Raw genomic sequence first — 26,465 nt, forward strand, 5'->3', positions numbered from 1 at the left:
GTAAGATTAAATTAAGCAGATGATTTTTAAAAGGCATAATTTAGTGCGTAACATCTATCTAATGATTCCTCACAATCAGCCTTCCTGTAGATAAATCTTCCTGCCTACACCGAGAGCAAGAGGTTTAACTGAAGTGACCATTCAGTGCACATTGCCTTGGCCCCAAATCTCTCCCTTCAGTATTTAGAGGTGAGGAACCCCAACAGAACCACTTCCATGCCTGGTCTTTCCCCTCCACCAGCTACCACATCGACCCTGTAGTACTGCACTATGAGAAGCAAACGTCTTTCATTGTCTCCAAGCACTTAAAGTCTCCTAGAAATACACTTGAGAGGATAAACCCAACTGAACAGTGTTAATGAAAAACCTCTTACAGAGGTTTTTTAATTCACTAAACACACTAGCGATGAACAGTACCTGAGTTGCTGCATGGACTAACTCACTGCGAGTGATTCCATTGAAGCCATTCACACTTTAGTACATCCAGGCTGTGCCAAGCAGCTCTGCAGACACTGAGCATGTTTCTCCCCTCAGTCACTGCGAAACTAAGCTCTTCTGTGCTACCCATGAACCGGCTGTGACCCGTAACCTTTATCCACTAATATGGAAGAGCCTGTTTCCACTCTGAATGAAATCTGATGTGGTCATTCTTCAGTTTAAAACCAAACCATGGGAAAATGCCTTCCCTTGGAGAAAAGCAGAACAAGAGCAGATATTGTTGCGGCCTCAGAATGAATTAACTGGCCTTCCCTGGGGCAGGGAGCTGGCCTGGTGGGTAATTACACTTTCTCCAAGAGTCAGACAAAAGACGGCAATAAGAAGCAGCGCTTTCATAATTGAATGGAAGGACAAGGGAGAGTGTGGTTCATGATATTTCTGTCCTCCTGTACAGCCTCCTCGCATCAAGAGAAACAAAAGTGTAACTCAGCAATATTCAGGTTACAACCAACTCCCCAGGTACAGGCTGCATTTTCCTCTCTTACACTCCCCCAGTTAGTTTGTCAGTATTAGTCTGGTTTGTGTAAAGAAACTACAAAATGGTTTGGGGCAAAAGAAAAGGGTTTTCCTGGGACTCCTACAATACCCTTACAACAAAACAGCTCTTTTATTCTGGACCATCCTTTACTCGAGCAATCATCACAACTTACCAGATACATAACTTGCAATTTTGCTTAAAACTACGTGGAGGAGCTCACTTCTGCCTCCCAGGGGCTCTAGATTCTTGCATAATTACCCATGGCTCAGTATTTGTAAGAACAAGGCTATTGATAATGAGAAGCAAAACGCAGAGGACTCCAAGGAGTTATTGGCAGAACTCATGCTGCTAATGCTGAAAGGAAAAACAACGTAATGGCATCATTTTTAACCTTAAGCCATACAGTGTGTTTATACAACACTTGCTCATAAGCTAATCTAGCAGCATTTATTGGCACTTTCTTCTAGCCCACAGTAATGGGGAAAAGGATCAGGGTCTGAACTATCACAGGTGTTTTCAGATGTAGTCAAAGTAATTAAAGCTGTGGATTTTAGACATCTGCTTGGCATGCTCTTTCTGGAAATACAGAACTGTTGTCCAGGGCATGAATACTCTGGGTGATCATACTGAGAAACAGACTTTGAGAGGCTTGGAAAGCCATGATATCATGTGAAAACCCTGAAAAACTTCCTTTATGTGCACAGAAGAGTCTGAGTAAGGGGTGTTGTGGTGAGAATGCTGCAGGGATCAAGATTACTTTAGCCTACAGTGAATTCAAGTGGAGGGGAACTGTGCTCTTGTCAGTGTTTCCAGAAGCATTTGGCACACTGGTGAAGAACAACGTTTATGGATTAACAATCCATGAGCTGAACTGGAAACACTGGGAATCCAACCTATGTGCCACACAGCCTGAAACAGTAACCTCAAAATCCAGAATGCCAATATCCTCCTCTTGAGATAGTTTAGCTACAAAAAGGGTTTTTCTACCCTTGTATTCACGTAAGGCACCTATTCCTCTGCGCAAATCTGAAGCCACTAGAAGAAACACTGACTGAGATGAGCGATACTACAAAAGAACCACAATGAAATGGGAAGGACTGCAGTATGATAGTGGATATGTCTAGAGCAGCAACAGAGCAAGAGGCAGAATTAATTCCATGAATATAATGTGTTCTGCTCTTCCCGAGTCACATGTTTGTAAAATCTAAATGAACTGAAGAATTATCTTTATGGAGTCCTTGCAGAACAATGCCCAGAATAAGATGTAGTTGCTTGTACAAAATAATTTAATATGAAGTAACTGAGTCAGGTATTTACAAGCTTATTGCAAAGTATTCTACTAAATTCAAACAATGTATATGGCCAAGAAAACAGGGCCATTAATTACTGATTTGTAGCTGTGTTTCACCTCTTTCCACAGCAGCAGACAGTGTTTTCTTCTATCAGATCCTGCTGAAACCCAGAAGCCTCATCTGCGTTTACAGTAGATCCAGTTTTTGGTACTTGTAATAATATCTGGGGGGGGGGAAAAAGGTGGCAAGTTAAATGCTATCAGTAAGGGACACATTCTGGATTGTAAGAGCAAGTTGTATGGACAAGCTGGCTGGATGTTCAACAGACAGCTCTTGTTTGGCTGAAGGAATCTGAATCTTGTAGGTCAATTACCAGTGACAACAATGGTTTTGAGTATATGTACCCTCTTAATGGAAAAGAGGGTCATCCAGAAGACTCCTTGAGCAGATCTCCAGCATAAAAACCCCACCATCACCTTTCTGCAGTCTAATTCCCAATTCCCAGACTCCTCTAGAAAAGTATTAACAACCCCAAACCTGTTCTGGCACCACCACTTGCTGATTTCCAAAATCCACTTGCCTACAAGTACAACCTATGTTCTGTATTAGCACAATTCCCTTGGGCACACGGCGTAACACCCTTAATCCATGATCTCTACAGAAGCATCAGATGACTGTCATTAATACAAACACACACTTAAAAGCACTTCTCTGCCTTCTAGATGCTGTATGTAACTCAATCTGTAACAAAGTGGGAGAGTATTTGGACCTAAGAGATGCAATTCCATCGTAAATGTGTGTATATTCAGTATGTTTAAAAGCTATTATGCCTATACAGCATCACTTTATTAAAGTAAAGCAGAGTAAATGACAAATACCTCTTGCAGGAAACTTGCAGACATTGTAAAAGAACTGCTTGAAACATAGGCAGACATATGCCATCCAGTGGCGCACCGAGAAACTTCAAGAGAGATCAGGGGGTTTTACCTCTGGTTGCAGTTAGATAGTTTGGTTCAGAGTTCTCATTTCTGTTTAATGAAAATCTAGGAAGTGAAGAAAGGAGCTTCCCCTCTGTTAAGGGTCTCAGGGGAAAAGAACAGAAACCTTTAGAGAGAACCTGGTACTCTCTAAAGAAAAATACACCCCATTACTTGAACAACTTTCGGGGGGGGAAATACTGGGTGCTAAAGAGCTGAATTTAGCTGAGCAAGATATGAAACACACCAAGGGCTGAAAGCTCAAGTCAGACGTATTCACCCTAGAAATAAGGCACAGGATAATAATTTATGAAACAAGCTGTTATCTTTTCTAGGGATTCTCCATACCAGCAGTGAAGCTCAAAGCTGTGTTTAGGAATAACTTGAAGAGGTGCAGATATTCCCAAAGTTATCTCGTGGCACATCCTGGCTTTAATCTAAGCTGATAAGATGGGCAGATTGTATGAATTCCTACACTAAAGATCCTCAGAAGAGAAAACATCAGTGTAGTTTGTTAGGGAAGCGCTGCTGCATGAGAACAAGTCAGAAACTGGAAGTTTTCAGTGTCTTTTACTCTTTAGCTTTGTGATTTTCCCAGATATTCAGCCTTGAAAACAACCCACCCAACCTTTAAACACTCAAATAGCCAGTGAGCACCAGTGACCTGTTTCTGTATGCTCTTACCTTCAGGCACTCCTTCGGGAAGGGAAAATGCTTTTGAGCTAACTGGGATTTGGCAAAGCCTGGGAGGCCTCTGGCACGGTGAAGTTCTAACAATGGAGCAGATTTCTTGTCTGGCACACAGAGGCTGAAAAGATAAATGATAGTTCATTCACACTGCTGTTCCCAGTGAAGAAATACTCTTCTAGCTTTCTTCTAGGGAAATTAAAAGATGACAGGCAGAAGACTTGCTTGGTTTTAATGAGTAAAAAGGAGTATCAGGATGCACACTCACATCTAGCTCTGCAGGCTGAGCACAACCAAGATTCTTCAAGGCTTTATTTTCCTCTTTGTTCAGCAAACTCCTGGAACTCCTTGGCTAAACAAAAACAGAGAAGAATTCAGTGTTAGTTTCAAATTCTCTGCAGTTTTAGTCCTCCAGCATTCCCCATGTACATAATACTACTTATAACAACTCCATTTAGAATCACTGATAGTTCTTTGGGTTTCAAATCTCAATTCCTGTCATTCACTTAAGCTTTCCAAACTGAGTTTACTGCAGGACAGAACACACACTTTTCAGGTCCCCTTCACAACTAGGGGATAAAGCACCTCCTACTACTTCTCATATTTGATTCTTGTGACGATTCACAACTCTCACTTCCATGCTGTGCCTTTTGCTCATGAGCAGGGCACAGTGGGGACACTTACCACCACAGCATCTGCCTCTTTGGCTGGCAGTTCTTCTGCAGTCAGCCCCGCTGATCTGGCTGACGTGTTTGCTGGCACATCAACCTGAGTGAACAACGATGCAGCTTCTTCTGATGTGTTAGTTTTCTCTCGTTTCTTACACTTCAGCCTTTTGGGTTTAGCAGTTTGAGTGTCAGGCTAAAGGGTGAAACAATTACATCTTGCGTTAGAAAGTGAATCTCTGTGGTCTGGTAAGCACTAATAAAGAGAGTCCCACTCATCCTCAAGCTCTACACAACTGATTCAGTACCACTGACACAGTCAGTCTGATAGATAGTGAGCTCAGGGGTACCCATGACTATTACTGCTGTCCAGAGGGAGAGGCAAGCTACAGCTTCACCCTCTGTGGGGCACCCCTTTCCAGGGAAAGGCTACACTTCCAGGTGGAGTTTCCACCTCTACAAGGAAGGAGCAAGTCATCTGTGCCACAACCTAGCTGATTTATTAAAGATCTTTCACCTTTCTTTCCAGTCCTAACGGTGAAGGATGGCGCATGCCAGTTTTTAGGACCGGAGTTCTCTCTCTTGCAGCTGTAATTCTACAGACTTTTTTCCCTGTGATAAATTGCCAACAAATGAATTAACTTTGAGACAAAAACCACAGCTACTCCAACATGTATCTTCCAGGATGGTTTTCAAAGAGGGATCATTCCAAAGCCACCCCTGCAAACACACTTCCTCCCTTCAATATAATCCTCATCTTCCTCTCCCTACCAACAGAGTTGCTTTGCTCCTCTCCCCTTCCTTATCAATCTTATGTTCAGCTGGCTATTTACTGCTGGACACACGTACTGTGGAAGCAGAGGAGCTACATAATCATAGCAGCCTGTGCCAGTGGCAGCTGCTATTACAGTCCAGATTAAGCAGGGACAAATTACGTGGTACCTGGGCCGCAGCCAGAATTGCATCAGTCACAGTTCAGAACTGTAGTTACATGAGGGACTCCTCACACTATTTGTGAAGCTGAATTAAGTTCAAGTAAGAAGCATGATACAGTTCTGCTCCTGGATAAGTTAAATAAGAAATGTTAATTTTCATTGAGCATCACAAGTGATTCAACGGAAAAGACGCAAGTTTGGGGCTTTTTTTGTTCTTAACACAATAATCAGAGCCAAGTCTTATTTACAGGAAAGACTTTCAATTCACACTTTCCCTTCTAGACACAACTGAGCTTAGCCTGTGCCAAGGGGACAAATGACTCAGTGGAAGCCTGCTCCTGGTATTTTGCTATCATTTCAGTTTGGGTAGAATATTCTGTTGTCTCACAGCTATTGCAACTGCTTCAGGTCACATTTTACCTGCCAGAGTAGTTGAAACACTCAGTGCTGAAGAGCTGTATTGGAAATTTGGTGGTCTCTTTCTAGGAGATGAGGAAGAAGAAAGAAAGTCAACAACTAATCTGAGGGAATATTAGCATTCAGAAAAAAAACGCAATGTGTAAGGAAATCATAGGAAAATACAGCCTGAAAAGGGATAAAGCTTAGTTGTAAAAATACTGTTATTGAGGTACTTCATCACACTTTGTTATTTGACAGTTTATCATCAAGTCACACAGCTTATTCTGAAGATACTTGGTATTTGAGACACATTCACTAAAGTACTCAGCACTGAAGTGCATTAGGACAAAAGATGTTTGAGGAACATGCAGGGGAAAGTTAGGTTCACAAGAAAATTCAGATTGAATTGTGTAGAGATATGTAACATTAGGATTGGTATAAACGTGTTACGAATGGAAATGTTTGCATGGAAGACTTGAAACAGCAGTACAAGGGTTACAAGATATGATACCGTTGCTATAAAAACACTCAGGTTTTAATATCAGGGCCTGACGGCAGCACTGTGACAAGGCCAAGTGTAGAAGACCCTTCGCTGTGATAAAACCACACCACAGATGACTTGTCAACAGGAAACCTGGCATCCTAACAACAGGAGCGTGGCAACGGGGGCACAGCTATCGCATACACTATATTCTCCTTCTAGTAGACATGTCCTCTGAATAAAAACCCTGACAGCAGGCAGCAACCTGGTCCAAGGTTAATGAAGGCTGGAGTCAAGCAAGATTCTGAAGCAAAGGAGCAAAGAGCAGAAAAGATCTGCCCAAGACCTAATTTTGTCCTGGGCAAGCACAGAACACCAGAGATTTAACAAGTTCCTGACAACAGGTACCCTTCATACTCTGCACTGCACAGGCAATCCTGGCCAGACCTGGGCACACACATCTTGCTGCCTGTGACTGAATAAATCTGACAGCAGAAGAGCAATGGGATAAAAGCAACTTGTTTGGGGATTCTGTAAATAAACCTCACCATAAAATCTTCCATAAAATCTATCACTGAGTTTTCTTACGCTGATTTCCCTACACCTGCAAGACCAAAACAAAAGCTTCTAAGGCAAACTCTTACCTGGCTTAATGCACTGATTTCAAAGTTAGGGAGGACACAGGTAGCTAAAACTCAACAGAATCATTTGTAGGATCAGAGGCATATTCATATGGGCCTTTCTTTGAAATAGTATTCAAAAGAGAAAAACCGGAACATTTTGGTGCGTTAAAGAGCCCGCTTTGCAAATTACCTTCTAGTGCCCTGGCATTGAAAATCCTCCGGTACAGGTTCTAGAAAAACACAAAAGCTAAACTTTAAAAGAAACAGCCGAGCAGACAATGGTTTAGCACACACTGAAGAGCAAAGCAAAATACTAGAAGCAAACACAGACCACTAGCAGGGAGCTGGTCCCTATTTTGCAGACATGCCTTAAATGATCATTACATATTTAATACAAGTTCCTTGCACTGGAGTGAGATCTGTTTAGGTATATATTCTGAAGCACTACAGAAAAGAGTTACCTAATATTGCTGACAGATCTGAGATCTGTGGCATCTTATCTATGGCCACTGCTTTGCTGGAGTCCAGGAGAGTAGAGTTCCTGTACTTGCTGAAGTCCTCAGTGTGAAAATGACTTCTTTCTGGACATAAGAGAAGTAAGTGCAAGATTCTTATGTTGAAGTTCATTGAGTTATTAATTTGGAGGTGTTTGACTCTAAGCAGATTTGTTGGTCACCCTCAATAAGCAGCTTGTGTCAACAGTGACTACTTAAAGCCTACAATATGCTTCAAATTACACCTCATGCACACCAGGTTGGAGGACCCAGGTATACACATCCCATCCCATGTTAAGCAAAGGTTGGCTTATAACAAAGATCTGACCTGGCGAGTCACACTAGGAAAGGCCACTAGTGTTTCTATTGTAGGCAGTCCCCCCACATCATTTTTTACATCAAATAAAGCTCAAAGAGGCAGAAGTCTCACCTGAATCATCATCTCTGAATATTTCAGGGGACGGGCAACTGTTCAGGTTGTCGCTAGCACCTGTGTTACAATCTACAGTTGAATCTACATCTAAACACTCTAGGAGACAGGTTGTGACACCTGTGGGAAGAGTCATTCCTGTACCTAGAGACAGACAGAACAGGCTGCTATCAAAAAAAGAACAAGTACCATCTTGTACAAGCCACCAAGATTTCCTTACGTAAGATTCATCCCTGTAATGACATTGTCAAGTCAGTTTCTTATACTGATTCATAATACAGTTGAAGATACAAATAAACAAAAGGCATCCTGAAGCCCAGTTTACACTGCCATAAGCTAACAGAAGACATCTTCCTTGTGCAAAGCTCACTTGAAATACCAGAAGAATTTACCTTCATCAGGTAACTCCTAGGCAGATCTATTTCCAGAAGGACAAACTATTTAGGCATAAGCTTTTAAAAATGCAGGTTTGAGTAAACTAAAGAAGTCATGGTCACAATTCGTTCTGTCAATATTAAACCAAGATCATGTGGTTTTCAGCAAGTTGGGCTCAAGTCTCAAGTCTTGTGAGCCTTCCATCCTGCTTGTGTTGCCTACAATCAATTCATGTCTCTGCCCATGGCAGGGGGGTTGGAACTGGAGGAGCGTTAAGGTCCTTTCAAACCCAAACCATTCTGTGATTCTATTCTATGATTCTAAGCCACATGCCACAAGAAGAAGCAGAAGTCCAGCCAGTGGCCTCAAAACCTTTACCTTCTAACATCACACAGTTAGAACCAGTGCAGGAACAGCACACCAGTGCTTTTATAGACATATAGTTAAAAATATATAATGAATGTTACATTTAGGTTTATACAGATATAAAACTATTTAAGAATACAATGCATTGCCATTATACTCACTCGAAGTCACGTCAGCATTTTTCAAACTGTCTTTACTTTCATTGTTGATTGTCAGGGACTCCTAAAATTAAATACCCAATGTAAATAACTGGTGGGCTCCAAATAAAAGCCACTGTTATAAAGAAAACAGTTTCACAGCAGTATCATTTGAGCCTTTTGCTGTAGCAGATTTCAAACATCCCTGGTGAACTATTTTCTTGCCACTGCGGTATTGACTCTCCTGTAACAGCTCCACTCAGTCACCTCACTTTGTTCCAGTTCTGCTAGCATGAGGAAGAGCACAACAGTAACTCACCAAAGGTCTGTGTCTGAACCAGGAGTGAGCAACTCCCTGGAATCACATTCTAATGAGGTGTCTGCCACACAACACAATTGCTACAGCCTTTCCTCATTAAGGATAATTAGTTTTGTGTTTTCCCACGTTACCAATAGCTCCAACCACTTTCATTCTGGCCAAAGACACAGGCAAATATCACCAAGATACAGGACCAAGTTCACACATTCATCACACACACATGTAATTCCTCTCTGCTTGATGAGAAAAAGAATTTAGCATGTCACGTCTTTGATTTATTCTCCATAAGTTACTAGCAGATAAAGAGCAAGGCAGGATGCTCACCTTCAGCGGTACACTGCTTTCTTCAGCTGCCTCTTCTCTTTTATCTGGGTCTGTTGTTTCTTTGACATTCACTTGATTGCTGCAGTTGAAGAACAGAGCTAAGCTCAATACACAGAGCTACTCTACAGAAACTACAACATCACTTCAGGGGGTGCAACAAATAGTCTGAAAATCCTCCGTTTACTGCGAATTCACACTCCCACAGGCCTCTCATGCAGGCAAGGCAATGTAAACACGCAGCTGGTGTTAATAATGGTGTGTCTGAATGAGCTCCAACAGACCTTGGGTTGCGCGAATCTCTCACTTGGGTGACTTCAAGGTTTTCTGTAATTTCGGGGAGGATTTTCACACGGGGCTTCCTCTTCGGGTCTAGAGAAGAGGAAGTATTGAGTTCAGTGCTTTTAGTGGATGATGATTTCTAATAGGGCACCTTTAGCTGTTCCCCTCTTCCATGCCCATCACAACTTTTGTCCCTACATCACAAGCGCTATAAAGGCTGAATTTGCTTTACTTTTACCCAAGCATTTTTCCAGGATATCAGCAAGACAAACCAAACCCAAACCAACAACCAGCCTCCATGATATAGTCCAGGTGCCTTAGAAACCTATTGATTAGAAGGAAAGAAAAGCACAAACACCTTGAAAGTGACCTTTATGAAAACCCTTTTTGTTACCAACAGCTAAGCAGAGGAAACGGTCTCGTTTCCACATCAGCTCCCACTTCCTTCACGCTGCAAAGGCCACGGATCCCACCAAACCTCTTCCCAACCTCTCCCAGGAGCAGCTGGGATGACACTACGGGATGCCGAAGCAACGTTAACACCGCTATTGACGTGAACCTTCCCCGGAGGGAGGCTTAACGTGCCCGCCGTCCCTGCCCACCCCTCAGAGCGCCACGAAACCACCCGCACCACGAGGCCGAGGCCGTGCCCGCACCCGCCTTCACCCCGGCCCAGCCTGCTCGCTGCCGGTAAAGCGCTTACTGCCGGGCCTCGACCCGCGGGGGCTCCCGCTGTCGAAGAGGCGCCGCCGGCACCGCTGGGAGGCACCGGCCAGGCCGACGGCTCCGCCCGGCAGCGAGACCGGCCCCGGCAGCGGGGACAAGCGGCGCTTCTTCCGCGGTGCCTTCCCGCAGCGGGGCCGCTCCATCGCGGGCCGCGTCTCGCCGGCAGCCGCTGAGGACCGGGACGGACGCTCCTCAACAGCGGCAACCGGCGCCCCACGCCCCCAGCGCGCAGGCGCGGCGCGGCGGTACCCACGGCAGGCAGCAGGCGGCGCCACCTCCTCGCGGCGCCGGGCGGAGCGGCCGAAGGGAGCGGGCGATGCTCGGGGTGGGTCCGGCCCTTTGGGAGGGAGCGGGGCCCCTGCCTGGGCGTGTTAACGGCGGCTGGTGTGTGTGTGTGTGTGTGTTTGTTGTGTTGTGTTGTGTTGTGTTTGTTGTGTTGATCGGAAAGTGAACGTCGTTGTTTTGTGCAGTGAACCTCATGGAGCTCGCCAGGGCCAAGCGCAAGCAAGGGGCTGGGGAGGACTGGATGGAGCAGCCCCGAAGAGAAGGACTCTGGGGTGTTGGTCGATGAGAAGCTGCGGGGGCTGCAGCCGCAGAGCGTGAGCAGCAGCTCAGGGAGGGAACCCTCCCATCCCCGCAGTCCTGATCCAGCGCTGGGGCAGCAGCACAAGAGGGACGTGGAGCTGTTGGAGCCAGGCCAGAGGAGGCCATGGAGATGCTGCGAGGGCTGGAGCAGCTCTGCTCTGGAGCCAGGCTGAGAGAGCTGGGCTGGGGCAGCCTGGAGAAGAGAAGGCTCCTGAAGGGGAGACCTGAGAGCAGCTCCAGTGCCTGAAGGGGCTGCAGGAAAGCTCCATGCACGCAGGGTGCAGTGCATGCCCCCTCCCTGTCGCTGGTTATCACTAATAGATCTGCCAACAGATGGGTTTTCTAATCCTACACCCTGCAATAGAAATCATGGATGTTATATTCCCCTTACCTATCAGATCCCATCCTTCAGCATAAGTTTATAGAGTTTATCTCATGGCTTCTGAGATAATTCTTTGGCATCACTAGCCTTATTTGAAGGGTGAGGTGCAAGCACACACAAACACTGGAGTAGAGACCAAATGCTTTTAAACTTTATTGTTTTAGACACATAGTCTGAAAAAATACTATGCATTCCCAATTGTCAATTCATATTAAACAAGCATATACATTTGGTTACATTATTATTGATCTGAAATAAAAAAAAGGAAACCATTACAGAAAGACTGCTGCATCTTCAGAGCACTTGGCAACAACTCGGTTTTGTTTGAGATTGCTAAACTCAATCTCAGGTCCCAATATTCCTTTGGTTGCTTTATAACGAGTGTTAATCTGATCAACCAACACGTCAGGTGTAGGCACGCGTCCTGCACTCCCATGGTGAGGCCAACGTGCTGGAGTGATAACGGGGTTTAGAAAAGAGCTTTTATTGTACCTCAGTCCATGAGAAAACCTTCAGAGAGGTCTGGAGAAGTGTGCCAGTTGAATTCCTTATAAAAGCCACCATTGATGGCTTGCTGATATTCATGCCGATATACCAAAGCTGAAAACCCCTTGATTACAGGTAAGACTGGGGGGGGATTGGGTTTACACAAGTGGAAAGGGTATGTTTTAACCCCTTCACTTCCAGCTGAAAATAGAGCAAGCAACACTTAGGAAACCACCTTGTTTGCTGCTTATACCTGTCTAAAATACATACCAAAAAGCTGAAATGAAGTGAAGGGCTTAAAAGGGCTCTGGATGCCTCAGAAAACATTTTATTTTGGAACAATTCCAGGGATCTAAACCTTTTTTCCCCTCCCCAGGCTACAAGCGTCCCGATTTCTCCTCCGGAAAGCACAGCCTCAGCATCGGCGTTGAACAGAAGCAAAAGCAGAGCAGAAACCACTGAATGTGCAAAGTACTGAAGAATGTTAATGCCAAGAAGCAAAGAGCTAATTCCTCTATTCTTTGGTTTTCCACAGACAAAACCAAAGTGAGCTAAAGATACAAAAAGTACACAGATAGAATTGCCTCTAAATAAAATGCTTTTCCCACTTTTCTGTAAGGCATCAAGAGGTCTTTAAGTAGTCTGTTACCATGCAAAAATAGTATATTCTTCCCCAGTTTACATTCATCTTGTAGCAGTTTATTTACATAGAGATCACCGGTTTGTGCTTGTAACACATGGAAAATAAACAATAGATTAAAAGAATCTAAGTGGTTTTTGTTTCGTTCCAGAAGATTTAAGTCAGGTTCTTTTCTGTTATGTGTAAAATGAAGAAGTTAATTTTGGAATTAGTTATCTTGAGGAATAGAACCTGTATCAGACAGCCCTGGGGGTTTCTCCTTGGTGGTCACAAGAAGTAGTTCAGTTTACAAGAGCTCAATGCAACATAAATATTCCTGGCATTTGAGCATGTTTGTGCCTAGCTCATGTGTTACGCCTGTTTTCAAGTTTTAATCTCATCATTATAGCAAGAAAAAGTGACCTGCAGAGGAAAATCTGATTGCACAAGAAGTATTAAAGAGAGCTTCTAGTTGATTTATACAAGTGCTGAAAGTATTCACTCTTTTCGGTGTGACAGCACAAGTCCTCCCGGATTTCACATCATTCCAGTGTGGCCAAGTCTGTGTTTTTGCTTTCTTATTCCTTAGGTGTCCATATCTTTGGCTCTAGTGCATCTGACATTTTGCATCAAGTACCAAAAGTGGAGTAGAGATATATTAATTCAGCATTATAGATGTAAATGTATCAGCCATCTAAGCTGTCAATAAACTCACTGGGATCTTCTATACTAATAAAAGTCAGAGTTTAGTTGCCTAGAAAAGTGTGGTAAACTGGGAGAAAAGGAAATCAAATTACTGTGGTAGAAAAAGGTCAGTGGGAAATAGCTCTTTCGTACTTATTTAGATGACTTTTTAATTGCAATTATTTAGTTTTTAAAGTGTGTCCCATTAAAGCACACAGGAAATTGAACTGAAGCTAGTTCTTCGTCACTTTGAAGCAAGCGCAATGACTGTCTTTTGGCTGATACAAAAAGGAGATGAGCTAGACTCTGCAGAGCTAAAAAGCCTTTATGACTTGACCCAAAGAGCCACATTTCATACAGTAATTCCTACCCCATGTCGACGTGGCAGACACAGATTCCCCAGGGATGCTCTTGCTTCGTGCGCTGGTGAAGAACGAACGTACAATCCCGTCAGATCACCATGACGGAATTTCTTGCTCGCTTTGAACTGATATGAATCACTGCACTGGAATCCAATGAGGAATTGGGCGCAAAGAGGAATTCAGACAAATAAATACTTCCACATCTGATAAATCAAATCGCTCTGCTCTTTATATGAGTGATTATGCTAGCTGATATGCTTCCTTTGGATCATTTTGTTAGGAAATTACTGCAATAAATCAGTCGCCGGGTAACACTACGTCATTAATCCAATGTATTTCATTTGGAAGCATGCAATGGAATTGTAGAGGGAAAGTAAGAGACCATTTAGAGTGAAAATTTGGGGCTTCAAAAGTGGATTCCAGTTTAAGAGAGAAAACAAGTGTGCTTTCACTGTCCTAGCAAAGCTCTAGCAGGCACAGCTCCATGCTAGTACGCACTGGTGCAACGAACAGCAGCTATTCAAATACACAGATACATTTAGGACCCTGTTTAGCAGAAAGAAGCCACCAACAGTCCAAGCATTCAAGCGACTTAACGTTGCAGTTTTCTTGTTGCTTTGTACCGTGCTTTCTCTCAGGAGAGGGCTCCAGTCTGCTCCTGTCCCACAGGGGACTTGCACCCTCTTCTAACAGCTGCCACTGGCTGTGCAATCTTAAGGTTTCATCCTGAAAACATGCTGTTTGTTCCATAGAGGTCACTGGAAGTGATGACAGTGGGAACTGAGGCTCCCAGGTGTCTGAGCTTAGAGTTGTTTTCTTCACAGGCCTTTCTACAGCCACATCCAGTGATGTACCGTTACCGTGCCACCATACATCAGCCAACAGAGCCTTTTGCCCATCGTCAGGGACTGCTGGAGCTGCATCTCTTCCATTCCTGGTCAACAGAAGGACATCTTCTCCCAGCCCAATTTGTTCTGCTAAGTCCCATTCAGAATCATAGAATGATTTGTGTTGGAAGGGACCTTAAAGCTCCTCCAGCTCCAACCCCTGCCACTGGCAGGGACCCCTTCCACTGGAGCAGCTTGCTCCAAGCCCCTGTGTCCAACCTGGCCTTGAGCACTGCCAGGGATGGGGCAGCCACAGCTTCTCTGGGCAGCCTGAATAATCACAGCCTGTACCTCATGCTCCATTCCTTTAGCACTGTTTCTGAAAGGGAATTAGTCCAACTGGACTACCCAGTATTAGCAGCATGTAAAGTAATAAATTAGGGATGAGGATTGGGGTTAATGTGAGCTCCCACAGAAAGCTGCCACAGCGCCAGTGGTGCTTTTGTAACCTTATCACTTGGAGTAGTTCAGATGTCCATGAGTGTTCTGAACTGAAGGAGGCCCTAATGCAAAATAAGCATGCCATGTATAAAACGAGTTCAGATGAAAAGAACAAAAGAGGGAACTGCATCCTACTGCTTCCCAACCTGTTCTTGTAATTTCAAGGTAATATTAATCCATTAGATGTAAATAGTAATAGTTCTTTTAAGTACAAAGAGCAGGAGATTGGTTCCTATTTGTGTTCTGGTTGTTAGGTCATTAATGATTAAATCAAATCAATGCAATTTATGTCCTGGAAAATACAAAAACTATCACTTAATATATAAACTAATATCCAGCTTGAAGTTCCAGATCAGGGAAAACAGACTTTCACCATCAATCACTGACTGTTTGAGGTAGACCACATTATTGAATTATCCACAATTTTAGCTTCTAATGTATTAGGTTATGTACAATCAGATATCAACAGACATACCTGAAATTTTCCTTATTTTAATTAAAAACGTTTGGAGTTATTAATAACGTAAGTTTCCATAATTTACTTGGTCATAGATTGAAATCTCTGTGTATTTTGTGGCAATTTAACATCATCCTTAGTAGTACCCTATTGTGTACACAGAGTAGAAAATAAACTGTATTACGCCTGATGGAAAAAAAGAAGGAAAGATGTGGTTAGTGGTGAAACCCTAGAACGATGAAAGGCTCAGATGTAAGATTCAGATGCTTATCGGTTTCAGCTGTGCCCTTCTGGCTCTGTACTTTTGAGGATTATTCTAATATTGCTATGAAGTCCATTATTCAGAAGGTTCTTCCCAGGATTTCAGATGGACACACTTGAATATAGCTCTTCTATTTGTTTCTTGAAGTAATCTCGCAGTTCTGGTCTCTTGGCCTTCAACGTCGGTGTCAACAAACCGTTTTGTACTGAGAACATATCAGAGTGAATGTAAATAGCTTTGACCTGTAATAAAAGAGAGATATTTATAGCAAAAATGACAGCATCACACTGAATAAGCCTAACTCCTTATGCCAGCCTCACTGTGTTACCTCCGCTTGTGCCCAGGGGACCCAGGATTTCCCTCACCTGCCCAAGTTTCCTGAGGTTCCACTGAATCCCTCCACCACCCCATCCTGCTCCCTGCCCTCATGCTTGTTTTCCTGCGTCCCACAGAAGGGAGCTCTCTTTGGCCTTGCAAAGTTACCGTGAAGCTTTGTAGGCACACAGGACACATGGGTGATGATCCTCTTTAAGGATGGCGTTTTATTAGCTAATTAAAATGATATCAAATCATTCAGCCCAGGCAAACAGGGTTTGTTCCATGCTGCCCTGGTCGATGGGGGTCTCCCTGAGCACAGCAGGGAGCCTGGCAGTGAGGAGTGAGGGAGACAGAAAAGGGCTGCATGACTGGCCATGGTCACTGATGTAAGGCAGAATCCCCCAGCCCTCTGCTGCTCTCCCGATTCCCCAAGCCAGACTGGTTTGCATTTTGTTCAGCTGGGAGTTGCAGGAACACAGAGTGAGGATCCATTTTTAAACTCCTAGTGGATACGTGATTCCTTTTCCCCTGCAAGCACTGTGGTCCTGTTCCTCCCCCAGTGATGTCCTTCACAAAGCCAGTGTTGGTGCTACTAAAGCTGCACTGGCTGCTGGGTTCCAGAACCCAGAGCTGCCACTGTCAGGTCAGAGATCCACACTCAGGCCACTGGCACTGCAGGCAAGGACACAAATGCTAGAGTCTCTCTTCCATATAGAAGGGACCCCATCCCACACAAACATGAACCCTAGTATCTGGCTTTAAAGTTTGGGTTTAAGATTACATATTGCAACAAAGATCAAATTTTAAAGCCCTCTAATTTTGAAATGTGAAACTTCTGTTATAGCTGGAAGATGGCAAGGCTTTTACCCTACTTTGTAGTTTATTAATTGCAAACTCCTGGTAGAATAGATTACTTGAGGACATTCCATACCACGAGACCACAGCAGGCACAAACCAGATTTAGTACCACAAGCAACTGTGTGCATTATAAACCATGCTTCATTTCATTTTACTTCATTTCATTGGTATATGTAATTGAGAAATGAAGAATAACAAGTCTATGTTTAATGGTGCTTCTGCTGCGCTCGGGTATGGTGAATCACCCGTCAGAATTACCACCCAGAAGCAGCCTAAACAAAAGCAAAACTCCATGCTAATTCTATGTAATGATGAAGATGTTCATTGTTTTAACAGAAAGAGGACCTTGACGTTTTAAAACGTAATGGATTATTCTTTCACTGAGTTTTTAATGCTGTGTAAACCGTGGCTGATTTCTCATCTCTCCTCCTGAAGTGTTTTGCAACAATATTTACACAAGCCCCAGAAAGGAATTAGTGCACAGGCTGGAAAGAAATAAACCAGCAGCATTTCCTGGGTCAGTTATAAGAGGGGTAATTAGTGACCCAGTTCCTCATCACTGCTTTCAGCGGCAGAAGAATCAGAGTCCTGCACAGATTTACCTCGACCTCTGGTTGTCAGGCTGGAGATTAACCATGCCCCTGGATTAGGTTTTCACTTCTGCATCTAAAACTTAACACTAAATTGAATTCAGATTTCAAGGAACTCCAAAACCACTGTGTGCAGCTACAAGGATATTGAGTAACGTAACCAAGGGTGACAAATCCCCATTCAATACAAATGGACAAATCACCTGAGCATGCTGAGTAATGTATTCGTTGTTTTACCTGCTCGAAGGAATGAAGTCCACTCTCCTTACCCAGCCGTACCATGTCTTCCATTATCGCTTGCTGCAGTGCCTGGGTTAAAGCACAGGAATTCCTCATGAAATGACAGAGGCAACCTTACGTGCAATTGATGTCATTGCTCATCAGGAAAACATGTTTCTGAGTAAAGTTCAAGTGCCTGATAGTTAATACATAATTAGCAAATATTCTGTTCCAGAAACGCACAAACGTTTGCATGGTGTGATGATGTTAACTGCTTCCTCAGCGTGAAAAGTAAGGTGATGTTTTGTATGTGCACAGACAGAAGGACAAACCTTATTTCTACAGAGCTCTGCATAAGATCCATCAAACCCTCTTTTCTTTGCCCAGCCTGGCATAACTTCGGAATCAGGCACCACAATTCCCACCAGAAAGGCCTGTAGGTGGAGGAGAAGGAGAGTTGCAGGCAAAAGCTGAACAATATTTAAGGCCCCACATTGACAGGAATACATAAGCCAGGTGAATTTGCTACGTGTTTGTCATTTCTTGTGTAATTATGTCAATGATTGACTAACTCGCCATCATATTTGGGTGTCTGTGCCTTTTCCTCAGATAAAGTGGTTCCCTGTGACTATACATGTTCAATCCATAGGCTTGTGAGCCTCAGGCAAAATCCTGGGCCAAGGGAAGCCTTGTGCTTGTGGGCAACGAATATGGAGGGATGAATCACAATGGTTCCAGAAGCTGTACATGTTTGCATAAATAGCCAAAGAAATGGGACAAGATTGGTCAAAATGTGCAGGCAGTGGCTGTGGAGCAGCAGTGACTTTGCCTTCTCTTGGCTTACCGCAGGCAAGGTGGCAAAGGAGGGCATTAGGGACCCAAAGGGTGACACTGAAGCAAACTTTAAAGGCTTGATCTTCAGCCACAGCATCCTCCAAGCTGCTTATGCCACTGCATGGCTGGCAGCCAGCTCCACAGCAGGAGGGAGGCACCAGGGTGAAAACCTGACGTGATCCGCTCACGCTTTCCCCTCGCTCACACCCGGCTCTCTGCCTTCTACTTACACAGAGCAAAGCAAGACCTTGGGAAAGCTTCGTTTTTACCTGCAGGCTGTCTCCGTGGACATAGATCTGGGCAACAGGGTCACTGCGGATATAGATGTTCTCGATCTTCTCCGGTGCAATATATTCTCCCTGAGCAAGTTTAAATATGTGCTTTTTCCGATCAATAATTTTAAGCGTCCCGTTCTGTGAGGAGAAAGGAATGAGAGGTTATTTAATCACAGAGACTCAGTAAGCTGGTTTTAACAGAGCTCTTTACATGGCCAGAAAGCGCTTCGCTGATATATCAGACTTATTCTGTAAAACATAAACTTAATCCTCTGTAAAGGCAGATCTGCTTGGAAATGTAAGTTGAGTACTCGGAAATTTAAATAGGATCCTACAATTGACATAAGAACTAAGATTCTGATTGGCACGCACAGGTAACCATTTCCCAATGTCCCCCGTGTGAAGCCAGCCCTCCTGGTCCAGCGCCTCCGTTGTCTTCTCTTCATCCTTCAGATAACCTTTGAAAACGTTTGGTCCTTTCACACATATCTGCAAAACACAGAGTTGCAGAGAAATCGTTGTATTATTTTGCTGTAAATTGCCATCAAGCTAAATAGCAGCTCACTAAAACTGACATATGTTAAAGGTTGGCTTAATGACTGTGCTCCGTGGAATTAAATGCACTGTGCTATAAAATTACCTAGGAGCTATGAAGTGGGGCTTGCAAAACTGATTTGCTCAAAGCTGATTTGCAGCCAGCTTGCAGCGAAAAACACCCCCAACGTTATTTCAGTAAGCGCAATTTATGTGCAATACAGAAATAACAGCAATGTGGAAATCAGAGCAATTCAGCTTTTCTTAGCTGAACTAATTAATTCCATCTTAGCTGGGAAAGGAATCAGTCAGGGCATTGCCTGGCAGTACTGCCACAGCCCCTCTTTAACTAATGCTTTGCTGCTCTGCTGCTGAACTGATGTTTTCCTTCCCCAATTGCAGTATATAGCACATCAGCAAGCATGTGCCTTACAGAGGTAAAATGCTTCTGTAACTGCATAAGTACTTAACACAGTGTTAGCTAGCAAGGATTTGATATAAAAAATGTGATTTGCTACCTCTCCTTCTCCTTTGGAAGCAAAATAATTCAGCTCTTCCACATCCTTCAGTTTGATTAAGTTACAGGGCAAAGGAGCTCCTACATGACCTGGAAAGCAAAGTTACCAAGTCACTTGTCATCAGTCCTAGAAACAGTAGATAGCAGTCGCTTGCATAGTTGTAGGTACACTGGATGTTCTAGCAGGAAGTGTGTCTCCAAGCAGCCATAATTTCCTTGTTAAGGTTTTGTGTTATTGAGACTAAACACCCAAACTTTGGGTATAAACCCTGTTTTCAAACATATCGAGATACAAACCATGTCTCCATTACCTGTAAGGGACTAATCCCTTGTTTAAGCTGACTTCCTTACAAAAGCACGCAAAGCTTTGGACTCTCACCATTTTAGGAGAAAATATAAGGAAGAAGTTCCAACCCAAACCAGTCTGGGATTCTAGGATTATCTGAACCCTGCTTAGTGCCAATTTTCATGTGATTTTGTCCAGATTCAGAAGCTTTGAAAGCCTGAAATACAGAAAGTATTGCATAGTGGTGGGTCTCTATTCAAAGCCTGGCTTTGCTCACTAAGTCCACAAATGTATCCACCTTTTCACTGTTCCAGCATTTCATTCTAACAAACATTCATCTGAATTCCCCTCCAGTGCTCTAGAGAGGACTCACAGCACCAGCAGTGCAGAGATAAGGGTGTCACAAAGAGCATCCTAAGGGACAATTCCAAACCTCCCTAGGCAAACGTGCCCAGCATCTGATCCCTGTGCAGTCATCCTGGCCTAATGACAGTTCCAAGAGCACCGTATTTGCTGCAGATCAGTCACACCGTGCTGAATGCCAATAGCACCCTGTGATGTTACAGTCCTGAATTCCCTAAAGAAATCTTTTCTTTTCTCTCTGGAAAGGATGGAAGGAAATCGTTACCTGATGTCCAGTCACCTGGGGTTGTAAAGGTGCACCCAGCTGTGCACTCTGTTTGGCCATAACCTTCGTAAACCTGGCAAAGAAAGGGGTATCTTTAAAACAGCACAGAGGGCTTCACTAATACACAGTAAGATTCTAAGCATTGCTTTCTGCTGTGCACCCCTGGAGCTGCAATGACAGGAGCACGTTTTACATGGGACACTTTCCCTGGCTCTTACCATATCCAATATTTCACTGACATGACTGTGAATTGTCTCTGTAGAGTTGAAGTAGTGAGAAGGCAAGTTCAGCTCTTAGCTTTTGAGTCAAGGAGTGTATTACTTTATGAGAGGAATTTATTGGGGGGGGGGGAAGGGATTTTTGTGGGATGTTTTGAAAATACACCTTTTACATAAATTTTGCCTAATTTTAGGCTCTTCAATGAGGCCTTGTAGTTGCCCTGGCCTTCCTGTCAAAGAGAAATAACACAGAGGACAGCTTAAGTGGGTTAAATTGCCCTCTGAAGATTATCTTTCTCCATTTATATATAGAATAAAGCTCACGTAACGAAGTTCTGAGCACATGCACCAGTATATTTAATTGCACATACTCAATTAAGTGCTGAGAGCAGCTGGGATGAGTCCGTGCTCTTTTCTGACAGCTGCCTGCAGCACAAGCAGCTCTTGCCTGCTGCTCCCTTCCAGGGCTACCAGGAAGGGCTCCTGCTCCAGCGCCAGGGACACGCTGCTCTTGGCCCAGTCCTGACAAAGCTGCCCTAAACACAGCTCTGAGGTTCTAACCCATCTTCTCTCTTAAAGGCAGTGCGTTTCCCAGCTCGCAGTGAGCAAACACATCCAAGCAGCATCATGAGCCCACCTGACACCCAAGGGCTGCACGGAGGAAGCCCAGCACGGTTGGAGATGCAGGAGCAGCGCCCGTGACGATCATTCGAACGCACCCACCAAGGCTTGCCTGTTTGATAGTGGGAGAAAAGGGAGGAAAGCATCACAGGTTACTGCAGGTGGCAAAGCCAGCAGCACCTGTGAGTACTGCTTGTACAGCGCGTGCGCAGGCACTCTGTCTAGAATAGAGGCAGGGAAAATCTTAAGGTCTTTCCCAACCCTAACTATTCTGTGAGTCTATGAATACGAACCAGCTCTGAACCTTTCCTTAGGGATAAATCCAACTAAATCTTAAAAGCAATAACTCCCCCTTGCAGGCAAATACAGTGCCTAAAGAGTAAACCATTCAACACATGGAGATGAAAGTCCCCCATCTCTGGCAGGATGAGCAGCATCTGCTCTGGGGAACTGTGGGGTACAAACCAAACCCCTTCCCCTCCAGTGCTCTTTGCACCTCATCAGCTTTAATGAATAGGCTCCCAAGCCATCTAAACTAACACTGTCCCTTTCTTCAGGCAGATGACCTTCAAACATTTCGGGAGGGTGCTACATCACCTCCTCTGTCACATTCTACTTCCTTCTCCCCCCTTCATTTCCTTTTTCTTATTCTAGAAGAAGAAAGCCCAGCACAAAGGAAGAGAAGGGACTGAGCCTGCCGGTCTCGCCAGAGCTTGAATCAATATGCAGCCCGGCTTGCCTCGTGTCTGCGCGCCCGGCAGCACCATGTGAACTCTGGTGTGTGCATGCTGAGGACAGCTAATCCGCAGGCAAAAAGTGCAGTCGGTTTCTTTAGTTAAAAATAAAGTGGCATGTCTCCAAGGTAAGTTATCCGATTAGAAAAATGAAGCAATCAGAGCCTCCCGGAGCAGCAGAGAGCCCAAACCCCTGGGTTAAAGCCAATTTAGTCCCTTTTTAATGAGGAGATGCATAGCACACAGCAGGGCATTTGTGTTTGTTTCCTTAGTGTTAAGCCATGATTTACAGGTGGATTTTTCTTTATGCTCTTTTCTTGTTTTCATAGGGGAAAAAGCAGGTTTGAGTTTTTATCTGGAGAGGGGCTTTGGACAAGGGTCTGCAGGGACAGGCCAAGGGGAATGGCTTTAACCTGCCAGAGGGGAGACTGAGATGAGCTCTTAGGCAGAAGCTCTTCCCTGTGAGGTTGCTGAGGCGCTGGCACAGGGCGCCCAGAGAAGCTGTGGCTGCCCCATCCCTGGCAGTGTTCAAGGCCAGGTTGGACACAGGGGCTTGGAGCAAGCTGCTCTAGTGGAAGGGGTCCCTGCCCGTGGCAGGGGTTGGAGCTGGAGGAGCTTTAAGGTCCCTTCCAACCCAAACCAGCCTGGGGTTCTGTGATTCTATTAATATGCCCAGTTGAAACCCAACCCTAAATCCAGTCTTATCTGTAGAGAATTTGCAGAAAACTTTGAAGCAACATCTCATTGATCAGATACTCCTCTTTCCATGCCCACCTTCCTGAATTTCATTCCCATTGAGAGGAGACAGAGATAGATTTGATGTAAATTTTGGTATCTTATGCATGCTGTTTAAAAAGAAATATATAAATAAAACCAAACGTGGCAAAAGTTAATGCCAAAGTCAGTGGAACAATAAACTGTGCTCCATCTCCTGTCTCTATTCAGTTTTCAGTCTGCTATTCACTAGTGGTACAACTGCCTGCAGTTCATCATAAGGCTAGTGGACCACGTTGACTTTAAGGAACACCAATCACTGCTAGAAGAAATGAGAGCTCTTTGACCTTAGCCTCACTTCTTAAATGCCTTACCTGTATTTTGTTGAAGAACAGTTTATCCCACAAGCTGTCATTTCTGATGATCCCCTTTCGAACTTCAGCCTTTTTCCTTCTTGCAGCAAACTCCAGAACCCAGCGCTTGAGGGATGTGTCTGCCTGGCTGAAGATCTGCAGCACACAGAGAGAGCATCAATAGCTGCTCTTACCATCACAGCACCCGGCTCTGCTGCTGGCAGGTAGGGTGCAGTGATGTTAGTGGTACTGTTAAATGAGGCTACGTGGGGCTTTGTTAGTGGGGATATAGAGGAGTGGTTTGTCTCACTCCGTGTGCTATTGTACGTGGTGTTTCCCTGGGAGATAAAACAGAGGGGATGGTAGTTGGCTGCATTTACATGACTGCTACTTCTATATGATTTCCATGATAGGATTCAATGAAATCATACAATTTGAGCAGCTGGGAATGAGCAACTTGACTACTGGAGCAGGTCTCGTTGCTGGCTGAGGAGGTGATGGGGGCTGCATTGACCTGAGCTTCATCACACACCAGCACGTACTACATCTCCACAAACAAGAAACCCGCAATGCCCATCCCTCTACTGGGGAACCAGAACCCCTGATCCAGCAGTCCTGACCCTGGGGGAAAATTACACCAGTAGCTTGTGCTTGAGCTCATGTTTAGAGGGTAAGTCTGCAGAGGAGTAAATATTCCCAGCTGGTCAAACAGATTTAACATGACCAGATGTGTCCTTAACACCTTCCAAGACTATCTCTTAGATACAAAGATTTCTAGATCCAAAATCCACCCCACATGGACACCACCTAAATCCTCATAGTCTGTTTGCAGCTCCTGATTTTCAGGTGTCATTGCCACCAGGAATAGAGGCCCAGCTTCCAAAACTGGTTGAAGGGCACAAAGAATCCTCACGCAGCCAGGTTTGACCAGTGTTTCTGGGATGAAAACATCCCTCATCTCTGGAAATGTCACTGGTAACCTCAGTGAGAACAGGGAATGAGGCTGATACGGAGGGATTTAATCCGTGTCAGCAGTCTGCATAAATCACCTTACACATTGGAGCAGCCCTGTCACTTACACAGGGTAAGAGTGTGTTAGCAGTAAGGCAGAAACAGCATCGTCTGCTCAGGAGATCTCTGTGACTGAGGGGATTCTTTCACATAAGTCCTAGAGGGACATGAACTTTATTGACACAGAAAGAGCCAAGTTCCACTCACCTTATCATACATTCTGTTCAGCAGCCGCGGCACAACGGGGAAGATGGTTGGGCGCAACGCTTTCATGTCATCAGATAAGAGGCGGATATCGCCTTGGAAGAACCCGATGCGCCCTCCGTGGCAGTACACTACAGACTGATGGGAGGAAAAGGAACATGTGTCATATCCCTGCCTTTAATTCCCATGGCAGAGCAGCCCCCCCAAGCACAGAAATGCCTTTCCTAAAATCCTGCTTTCCAATATGACAAAAAATGGGGCTTCAGAACTACATAAAAAAGTAACAGTAAATTTTGCACTGAACAGAAATATCCAGATAGTTCTGGGCATTTCAGTACTGGCAATTCAGCATCCACCAAATTTGCCACTGGTTCTGGAAGAACAGGGAACCAAAGCTGGTTTGGAAGGGAATTCCCTTCATCCCCTGCATACAGGGATGGAGAAGTCCGAGTTATGGTCAGATTCTGGGCCTGAACTTCTCCTTTAAGGCCAGGCCTACCACAGCAGCTCACAGCATGAGCACCTACTGTCAATAAAGAAAGGGATATTAAGAAACACTGTAAAACACTGAGCAGCGCCCGGGTTTTAGGTGTTAATACTTTAGCTCTGTTTAAATACAACAATGTACTACGTTAGAGGTACAGTGCCTGATCCCGTATCCCAGAAACAGAAGCCCCCTTCATAAAAGGTGCTCAACTTGTATGGAAACTACAGATCCAGAAGGTTTTGTGCTCGGAAAGCAGACGGGCCACTTTCACTGGATCAGAATAGAGCTGGATATGCAGGATAGAGTGTGAGGAGCCCTGGTCATCAGTAACCCCATAGACGACTGAGAACATCAGCTCCCTTTGGTGCACTTGTCTCCCCCATATAACTAAACCATTAAAACTCCTTTAAGACACACCTAAGTCTTTCTGTGGTACTCCTAATTATCCCTAACACTAACTGCAGTGCTCTCACTGCTCTGCCAACAGAGAGTGTGTCCAACTGAAACCACATGTGATGTGGTTAATGACCAGTACACTGCTGAATCTGCGTTCCATGCTGCACATGCACGGGAATTGAAAAACAAGGAAAATATAATCAGTGGGGATTATAAATAGAAATTTTAGCTTTAAAGAATGTATGTGTATAGTTTTCACTGTAAGTTCCAGGAACTGATGGTGTGGGTAAAACTGGGGAAGCTGACGCAGTGCTGCTGTTCCGAATGCTTTTGAAAATGATTCTTTATCCCTTTGGGGAAAAACCTTCATATCAATGAGCTTTTTTAGCAGGGAGGATAAAGCTGAGCATCCTCTGGAGCCTGTTTCAATACAGCAACATCCTGTGAAACAAGGGGATCTCAAACGGTTCTCATGGTTTTTTCTCCCTCATCAGATGAATTATAGGGGTGGCACACTGACCAGCTTGCCTTGCCAGGGAAGAAAGGCTGTGCTGTGATTCACCAAACCTTCAGTGGACTTTCACTTCCAATTTGCAAGTATTTTAACAGGGCAGAACATATTACTTCTGGCACCTGTGTTAACTAAGAAGCAGAGTTTATACTCGGATGCTTGTCTGGCTCAAAAGCAATCACCCCTGAGAAAGCACAGAGCTGCAACTGAATCCAGGTCCAACCTGCACGCACTGGACCAGGTTTTAGTTTGCAGGTTCTCAGGCCAGGAGAACCGATGTGATCATCTCAGCCGGTGTGCCTGACAGCCCGACTGCAGCACAGGTCTTCACCTGGCTTTTCAGGAGGAGATGCGAGAAGTCAGTTCTCAGGCTGGCCTGAGTCAGCACTGCTGTTTGCCATTGTTTCCAGGGGACACGGACCAGCTCATGCCCACCGAACGCTGCCCTGCCAGGAGGATCACGAGTGGCACATCACCATCTTGGTTTCCTCTTTCTCAGTGTCTGCA

The 26,465-nt window shown here is 44.5% G+C and overlaps 2 protein-coding genes across 6 annotated transcripts in view; both read right to left on the reverse strand.

Annotated features, from left to right (window-relative positions):
* Positions 1-2,241: 2,241 nt before the first annotated feature.
* Positions 2,242-10,628, reverse strand: MEIKIN (meiotic kinetochore factor). Its single transcript, XM_057415871.1, has 13 exons — positions 10,463-10,628; positions 9,762-9,849; positions 9,481-9,559; positions 8,862-8,922; positions 7,960-8,103; positions 7,497-7,616; positions 7,226-7,265; positions 5,953-6,014; positions 5,115-5,209; positions 4,617-4,793; positions 4,201-4,284; positions 3,930-4,053; positions 2,242-2,491 (listed from the first exon to the last, which is right to left on the reverse strand). Exons 1-13 carry the CDS (start codon positions 10,626-10,628, stop codon positions 2,445-2,447), a joined length of 1,287 nt encoding a protein of 428 aa, XP_057271854.1. The 3' UTR covers positions 2,242-2,444.
* Positions 10,629-13,912: 3,284 nt separating this feature from the next.
* The window catches only part of ACSL6 (acyl-CoA synthetase long chain family member 6), a 44,678-nt gene continuing 32,125 nt past the window's right edge, over positions 13,913-26,465 (reverse strand). For all 5 annotated transcript variants that reach the window (XM_057415840.1, XM_057415838.1, XM_057415843.1 and 2 more), the window contains exons 12-21: positions 24,568-24,702; positions 23,371-23,505; positions 21,565-21,660; positions 20,710-20,782; positions 19,797-19,885; positions 19,117-19,233; positions 18,739-18,882; positions 17,968-18,069; positions 17,654-17,725; positions 13,913-15,892 (exon numbers count right to left, since the gene is read on the reverse strand). In XM_057415840.1, the coding sequence (XP_057271823.1) occupies positions 15,752-15,892; positions 17,654-17,725; positions 17,968-18,069; positions 18,739-18,882; positions 19,117-19,233; positions 19,797-19,885; positions 20,710-20,782; positions 21,565-21,660; positions 23,371-23,505; positions 24,568-24,702 (1,104 nt within the window). In that variant the 3' untranslated portion in view covers positions 13,913-15,751. The remainder of the gene's footprint in view (positions 15,893-17,653; positions 17,726-17,967; positions 18,070-18,738; positions 18,883-19,116; positions 19,234-19,796; positions 19,886-20,709; positions 20,783-21,564; positions 21,661-23,370; positions 23,506-24,567; positions 24,703-26,465) is intronic.

Source organism: Pezoporus wallicus, unplaced genomic scaffold (genome assembly GCF_028554395.1).
Source record: "Pezoporus wallicus isolate ANWC-B61680 ecotype Strahan unplaced genomic scaffold, APGP_CSIRO_Pwel_v1 contig_9052, whole genome shotgun sequence".
Lineage (NCBI taxonomy): Eukaryota > Metazoa > Chordata > Aves > Psittaciformes > Psittacidae > Pezoporus > Pezoporus wallicus.

Coding starts and splice junctions, on each gene's coding strand:
- MEIKIN (XM_057415871.1), bottom strand. CDS start 10,628: ATGGAGCGGCCCCGCTGCGGGAAGGCACCGCGGAAGAAGCGCCGCTTG. Junction 8,923..9,480: donor AAAGCAGTGTACCGCTGAAG/GTGAGCATCCTG, acceptor ATTTAATTTTAG/GAGTCCCTGACAATCAACAA. Junction 2,492..3,929: donor TCCCGAAGGAGTGCCTGAAG/GTAAGAGCATAC, acceptor CCCCCCCCCCAG/ATATTATTACAAGTACCAAA.